At 42.2% G+C, this 7768-nt stretch overlaps 1 protein-coding gene across 2 annotated transcripts; it reads left to right on the plus strand.

Annotated features, from left to right (window-relative positions):
* Window positions 1-929: 929 nt before the first annotated feature.
* si:dkey-154p10.3 (zinc finger protein Xfin) lies at window positions 930-7768 on the plus strand. 2 transcript variants are annotated; one of them, XM_026361060.1, is made up of 8 exons: window positions 930-1020; window positions 2732-3210; window positions 3314-3950; window positions 4025-4076; window positions 4311-4445; window positions 4613-4746; window positions 4959-5082; window positions 5158-7768. In XM_026361060.1, the coding sequence occupies exons 2-8, from the start codon at window positions 3136-3138 to the stop codon at window positions 5318-5320; spliced, it is 1320 nt and encodes a 439-aa protein (XP_026216845.1). In that variant the 5' UTR covers window positions 930-1020; window positions 2732-3135; the 3' UTR covers window positions 5321-7768. The 2 variants fall into 2 exon arrangements, with proteins under 2 accessions (XP_026216845.1, XP_026216846.1); XM_026361061.1 differs by lacking the exon at window positions 930-1020 and having other exon boundaries at window positions 3114-3205.

Raw genomic sequence — 7768 nt, forward strand, 5'->3', positions numbered from 1 at the left:
CTGGTTATGAGATCATTTGATAAATTAATTAGAAAGGTCATATCAAGCCACACAGGCTCCCTTTTGGAGCCTTTGCAGTTCACCTATAGAACTAATAGGGGACTGCAGGATGCCACCATAACACTAACTTCATCTATAAACACCCGGACAGGAGATCATGCTAGACTGTTGTTTGTGGATTTCTCATCAACATTTAACACCATCCAACCCCACCTGATGGTGAAGAAACTCAGTGTTTGTAACCTGCACGACTCAGAAAGTGAGAGTGAACGGACACTTCTCAGACCAAACCACAGCAACTGGTTCACCACAGGACTGTGTTCTTTCTTCTCCTTATACATCTTATACACAAACGACTGTACCAGCAGGTTAAAAACAAAAATTGTATCTTGACATTTGCAGACGACACAGTGAACATCTGCCTGCTGAACAATGACGAGTCGCCTCATGGTCCTTTGGTGGATGAATTTATTAAATGCTGAGTCTGAGTCCTTCATGAGGTTCACCAGGTTCTGTCAGCACTGTTATAAATATCCAGGCTGTAGAACCAGTCGAGGCCTTTAAATACCTCAGCACCATAATGACAATAAACTGTCATTTGAACAAAACAATGTCAACAATGTCTTTTCGTCGAAGTTTTAGGTTGATAAAACTCTGATGAAGGTGTTTTACGGAGCTCTCATTGAAAGTGTCCTTACATTTTCTTGTATTTGTTGGTTTGACTTAGTGTTAAACAAAAAAATGATTTAATGGTTAAAGTTAGTAGTAAATCCCCCCCTGATGTGTCTCTTTAGCAGCTGTCCCGCCACAGTCAATACAGATTATTATTATTATACTGATCAAATCTGTTAGTTGACTCGTGATAACTGGATTTAACAGACAAAAAACAGAAACAAGAACTAACTTCACCGTTTGTAGTTCTTCTTCTTCTTCTTCTTCTCCTGCTTTAGGAGTCAGGCATGACGTCAGGCCGTAGAAGAAGAAGCAGCGGAAGTAAACAGCAGCTGGTTTCAGCTCCAGGTGAGTTTTAGTTTAAATATTTGATATTTTCCAAATGTAACATGTCTTTGTTCGGTCAAACATGTTGTATCTAACACCGCACAGCCTGTTGAAGTCGGATCTCCCGGTTTATCTCCGACTCCAGCTGATTATGTCGCTATCAAACCGTCAAAGGTTAAAAGCTGTCCACTGAATACGTCCCTGTAGTAACAGTGATGGTATGTCTTTATAAAACTTGAAGGTCTGAGGACATTTGAACTAAATGACCGCAGTAACAGTAAGAGGAAAATACTTTAAATCAGTCCTCTGTCCAAACTGGGTTGTGTTTAAACCCGTGTGTCATGAATCCAGGACTCACGACACGTTCATGTGTCTAAATGTCTTCATGTGTCGGATTCTGTCTCTGCTGGTCTGGACTACATGTAAAATAAGAAAGTTCTAATTAGTTAGGTACTTTTCCAACCATCTGGTCCACTGGACCACTTTCTGCACCTCTGCTAAACCAGTAACATGCAGTATTCACATTGCCAAAAAGTGATTACAGCCAGTGTGATTTTACTCAAAGGTCTTTTCTGTGTTAGTTTAAATCTGTTGCACTCTGCTGGGTTTTATTTAAAGAATTATGAAACATCTAATGTATTCTTACCACTTTAAAATGCCTAAAAGACCAGACATGAAGTGATGACAGCCAATACTTGTGGGTTATATTTAAAGAATTATGAAAAGCATAAGCTCTACATACCTTTAAAAAGGCCTCTAAAAGTCACAGCACACCCAGTAAAACTGCATTTAGATCTGACCAAAGACCGATTCCTGTTGCCACCATTTACTTTAATGGCTGCTAGATATTTTGTATGTTTATGGCAACATTTTTACAGAGCATGTGGAGTTTTGTAGTTCTTTACACAGTCTGATCCACAAAGGTCCAGGGTCAGTCTGGTGGCTAACATACAGCCTGAATGTTTTCAGGAGCAGGTCATTATAATTTCTGATTCGGACCCTGTTCTGTTTAAATTGGCAATGTGATATTAATTTTAAAGCACATCAAATCAGAATCAGCTCTTCTATCTCTGGGACGCTGGTTTAGGTAAAGTCATCATGTTTGATTCAACATTTCTGCTGCAGTATGTTGTAATGTATCAACAGAGTCAACACTCGACTTACTTTAACCACGTCCTGTATATATACCGTTAGATTAACTTGAATTAACACCAACGTTCAATATAAATAAATGATCCAACTTATCACTAACATCATACACAGGTGAATGGAAAGTCTATTATATTAACTATACTAAAAATATCCATACATAAACGTAAAGATAGTTTTCTATAGAAATATTTCCTATTGTTGCACGAACTCAAACAGAAACACGATGCTGATGCTGTTAATGTGGCGCAGACAGATGATCCTTGCTTACACCAGATGAAATCACATTCAGACTAATAAATATTCAAACTTTATTATATTTCTAATTAATTGAAACATTTAAATAATCAAAAGGTCAGAGTGATGAGCAGTGGTTGTGTTTTAAAAGACATGAAGGAAAAATGTAGAAGTGTTGAGACCGAATCTCTTTCCCAGTAGGCCGGATGAAAAAACTCTCTGCTGCTATTTCCTGGTTCCACTGTTTCCTGATTTATTAAAAACGGACAAAATAATCAGCTAATTAATCCATAATTAATTAATGATGGTCAAATTAGTTTCACTTCTGTTTATTTCCTGGCTGCAGGGGTCAAAGGTCACAGCGTCACCTGTCCAATCAGAGTGCTGATGTCATGAAGATGTCGGTGAAGCATCGTTACCATGACATCATCCCGGTGACCCTGCAGGTGGTGGGTGGGGCTGTAAGCTCCAGTCTGTACTGTGGGGAGGTAGAGGGTCTGTCAGGGGGGCTGGTGGAGTCGTTCCTGGTGGAGCTTTATCGCTGTAAACTCTGTCAGTTCACCTGCGGCCTTAAGACCTCTATCAGCAGCCACCTGCTGCTCCGCCATCGCCCCCTGATCCTCAACTATCTGGGGGGGGCAGAGGGAAGGGGGTGGGGCTGAGGCCGAAGAGGGGGCAGGGCTGGATCAGCTGGATTTGACCACAGAGTCAAAGCAGAGCGACGACGACGAGGAGTTCCTACTCTACAACATGCTGGACAACATGAGCCCTCCCAACTGTGACATCAGCACCGAGGGGGGCCTGCAGGTTGCCCACACCTGTGAGGTGACACACCTGAAACACACACAGCTGACACTGATTGAGTTTCCAGAACCATGGGTGATGTGGGAACATAAGATCTCCTGTGTGGTTTTCCTGTCGTCTGCAGGTCAGCACTCTGTTTGAGGAGGAAGACGAGTCCTCCATGTTCCCTCTGAAGGGGGGTTCAGTGGATTTGTCCTGTCCCATTGACCCCCCTGCCACCCAGGAGGAGATGGCCCAGTCCGCTCATCTCATGAGTCTGGGGCTATGTCGCATCTCAGCCACTAAACCTCCCCCACCTCCACCCGCAGCCTCATCCTGCTCCCTCCAGGACCCCTCTCCACCTGAAGACTCCCCCTGCCTGTCACAGACGGACAGCCTGAAGCAGAGCGTGACAGATGCCCGGAAGAGCCCCCCCTCCAGCAGACGGAGACTGCCGTGTCTCCTGTGTCCTCTGACACTGACGTCCAGGTGGCTGCTGGACGTCCACGTCCGGTCTCACTGTGCGACCGGCGGTTTCAGCTGCGTCTGCTGCAGCTGGACGGCCGACAGCTGGGAGGAGCTGGAGCCGCACTGGAGGAGCCACAGCAGCAGCAGCAGGGGGAGGAGGAGGAGGAGGGTGGAGCAGAAACAGGAGAAGAAACAGAAGAAGAAGGCAGCAGCGACGTTAACGCCATTTCGCTGTCCGGTCTGTCGTAGGACGTTTAGGAACGCTGCGTCACGAAACGCTCACCAACAAACGCACAAACTCACCGAGTTCTCAGGTAACTCATTAACTTCAGGTGAACAATCAATTTAATAATCAACAGTATTATTAAAAGTGGTTTGTTTTTTCCAGACGTCCGACTGATTGGACGAGCAGGAGTGAAGGATCCTGAGGATTCAGACAGGTAGTGTGAAACAGTTTTTTCCTGACAGACAGAACCTGGTTTGTTTTTTTCAGATTATCCCCAAATTAAAACCAGAACATCAACAAAACATTTAGCAAACAGATTCTAAAGTATCATCAAACTGTTTTCAAATTCTGTAAAGAATCTGTCTTATTTTATTTTACTTTGATTTGAGGTTTGAAAAGTCAGACACGTGACAGCCAATCAGACATCAGTATTTCTGTTGGTTCCCAGTCAGACCAGTCGACCTCACGCTGAGGAGAAGAAGAAGAAGAAGAAGAAGAGGAAGAAGAAAAAGGTGACGACCAGGAGAAAAAGCGAAGAAGAAGAGGCTGAGCAGGCGGGTTTCTGCTGCTCACTGTGTCTCAGGTGACTAAATTACCCACAATCCCTCACCCTACAGGCGAGCGGACTCAGGACAGGTACAGTCTGACAGAGTGAATGAAACCTCAGTTTATACCCAGGTGGGTGACAGCTGTTTTAACTGTTGCATGGTTGTGATTGGTTGATTCAGCTGTTGTGTATTTTCTATGCAGGAAGTTTGCATCAAAGCTAACTCTGAGACGTCACCTGGGCATCCACGGAGGAGAAAAACCGTTCACCTGTCCTCACTGTTCCTACAGCAGCAGACTGAAGGCTTCACTGCTGCAACACCTGAGGACTCACACAGGTAACGCACACACCTGAGGACTCCCACAGGTAACGCACACACCTGAGGACTCCCACAGGTAACGCACACACCTGAGGACTCCCACAGGTAACGCACACACCTGAGGACTCCCACAGGTAGCGCACACACCTGAGGACTCCCACAGGTAGCGCACACACCTGAGGACTCCCACAGGTAGCGCACCCCTGACTGACTGTGCTGTGTGTGTTCAGGTGAGAAGCCGTACAGGTGTGCTGACTGTTCGTACGCATCTATCGATCGCAGCTCTCTACTCAGACACAGCAGAACTCACAGTCAGGAGAAACCGTACAGGTGTCAACGCTGTGACTACAGCAGGTAACGTACCCACAAACACCTGAGTGGTGGGATTAATGTTGGTTGCCGTGGTAACTCGCTGTATTTGTTCTTCAGTATCCAAAAGAAGAGTCTGGACCTGCACGCTCGCCGTCACCACACAGGTGAAGCGTTTCCCTGTTTGCAGTGCAAGTACTCGAGTCCCGACCGCCAGCTGCTGCTGAGACATGTCCGAAGACACCACGCCCACTGTGACAACACTGCTGAGCGGACGCTCTGATTGGACTGTCAGCTGATGGGCAGAAAACAGAGGTTTCCATAAATGATTGTAATGAATATTTTTTATTAGCTTTTGATTTTTAAAGGAAAATAAAAAAAGAAATGGAACTTTAGGTTTGCTTTTCTGTTAAAACTGAGTAAACCATAGTAAATATGAAAACAACACATTAACTTGATAAAAATCAAATCCAGAGTTGCTGCTCGGACTGTATGTCTCAGTACTAGATTAATAACAGTTAATGCTCATGATGATGCACATTTCTCCTCAATATAGAAGAACTTGTAAATATTGGCACAGATTAAAGATGTTTTACTGTGTCACCATCAAAGTTTATGTTAAAATAAGGCCAACCTCTAACTCTCTCAGCTTGATCAACATATGTTCTTTATCCTTCTCAAACGTGTGTTCTTTAACTTATCGACGAGTCTTCAGCATGTCTCTTAATCTTTTTGTTCATACCCGTTCCTTAATGCTCTGCTGCTTCTATAGTAAAACACACAATCATGGTGAAACTAATTGTGTATAACAATAGTATCAGTTTGTATATTGCAGCTTCTTCTTTTGTAGCAGTCTTTCATGTTTTCTTCGATTGGATGCACCAGAGTTCTGTAGATCGTTTTCTTATGCGACTGTATGGTTTCATTTTTTGGTCTTGTCTTTTGAGTTGTGTCTTAATATTTTTTTTTATATTTTTTTCCTTAAAGACAGAAAATGGAGGATAGAAGAAGATAGAACAGTTTTTTACATACAATCATGGTAATACAAATAACACACATCTACTTATTCTGTTGCCTATGCTGACTGTGAGAAATGTATTGGTGTATTTTGCTGCTAAGGTAGAGATGATTAGATCCAACACTGCTCTTGCTCCTGTACTCTCTGGCAATCTACAGTCAGTTTGCAGCTCCTCAAACCAGTTTACTCTAATTCATTTGTCTGAGTTGAGTGGCACTTTTCACATGTCAGCATTGTCTAGCCCTCTTGATATTATCCCCACCAGGCTCTTACTTGAGGTATTTGACTGTTTTGGTCCCAACTTGCTGTCAGTTTTTAACAGCTCATTGTGTAATCAATGTGTTTCTCATTATTCTAAATCTGCCTGTGTTCAGCCAATCTACAAACTGCCGTTTATTTCTAACGTCTTATAGTTTCAAAGCAACTGCTATCTGCCTTGAAACACTGTCTTCATAAAATTCCAATGTGGGTTCCCCAAAAACCATAGCACTGAGAAAGCCTTGCTAAGGGTTTCTAATTGTCTCTTGATGTCTGCTAACTCTGGGTTAAGCTAAATTCTGCTACTACTGGATTTGAGTACAGTCTTTGACGCATTGATCATGGAATTCTTTTAGACAAACTGAAGCACTGGGTGGGTGTAGCTCTTCAACGGTTTTCCTCTCACTTGTCAGATAGAAAGTTCTGTGTTTCTATCAATTATTTTATGTCCTCCTTCTCCTACATTAAGTCTGGTGTACTGCAAAGTTCAATTCTCGGTCCAACATTATTTTCTGTATATGTGCTCCCCCTAGGTGATGTCATCCTCAGGCATGGTGTCTCTTTTCATTGTTATAATAATGACACACAGTTGTACCTCCCAATTAACACCTGCAGATCATGGTACGCTGAGTTGCTTAAAATTGTTTCTGAAAGATATACAAGACTGGAATCCTAGTTATCAGACTCATTTGTCTTACCAGCCACGGGTACCTTATCTCAATTTATCAAGACAACTGCAAAAAATCTTGGTGTCATTTTTCATTCTTGTTTAACATTTGAGAATACGTCACCAAGCTTGTCAAATCCTGTTATCATCTCAGAAATATTATTTATTATTAACCATTTTAGCAATATTTTCCATTTTTTTTAATTTACAGAGATGCTTTTATTATACTTAGTCTTGATTATTGTAACAGCCTTTTTACCTGTCTTAGTAATGAGAACGTGATACAACTTCAACATGTCCAGAACTCACCTACCAGGCTTTTATCAAGAACTACAGTTTTGACCATGTCATGCATATTTTTAGCTTCTTTACGTTGGCTTTCAGTGTGTTTTAAGATGGATTTTAAGATTTTACCTATTAGTCTTAAGTCTCTTAAATGGTCTGGCTCCAGCCTATATTACAGAACCTTTAACCCCATATGTACCTGCGCAAAATCTGAGATCCTCTGGTGGTAATCTTTTTTTTACCACCCTTTTTTTTGCCATCCAGTTTTACCAACTGATTAAGGACAAAGGGTGATAGGGAGGGCCTTTGCAGTGAGGGCACCGAGGCTTTTGAATTATTTGTTTATGGAAATTAGGCAGGCAGTGTCAGTGTCATCTTTTAAATCGTTGTTAAAATCACACTTTTATAGATCTCTGATTTAGCGGATGGATTTCATTGGTTTATTTAGTTTTATTATTTGTATGTATTTGTATTTTATTCTATGTGTATTATATATATATTTA

The sequence above is a fragment of the Anabas testudineus genome, chromosome 17 (genome assembly GCF_900324465.2).
Source record: "Anabas testudineus chromosome 17, fAnaTes1.2, whole genome shotgun sequence".
NCBI lineage: Eukaryota > Metazoa > Chordata > Actinopteri > Anabantiformes > Anabantidae > Anabas > Anabas testudineus.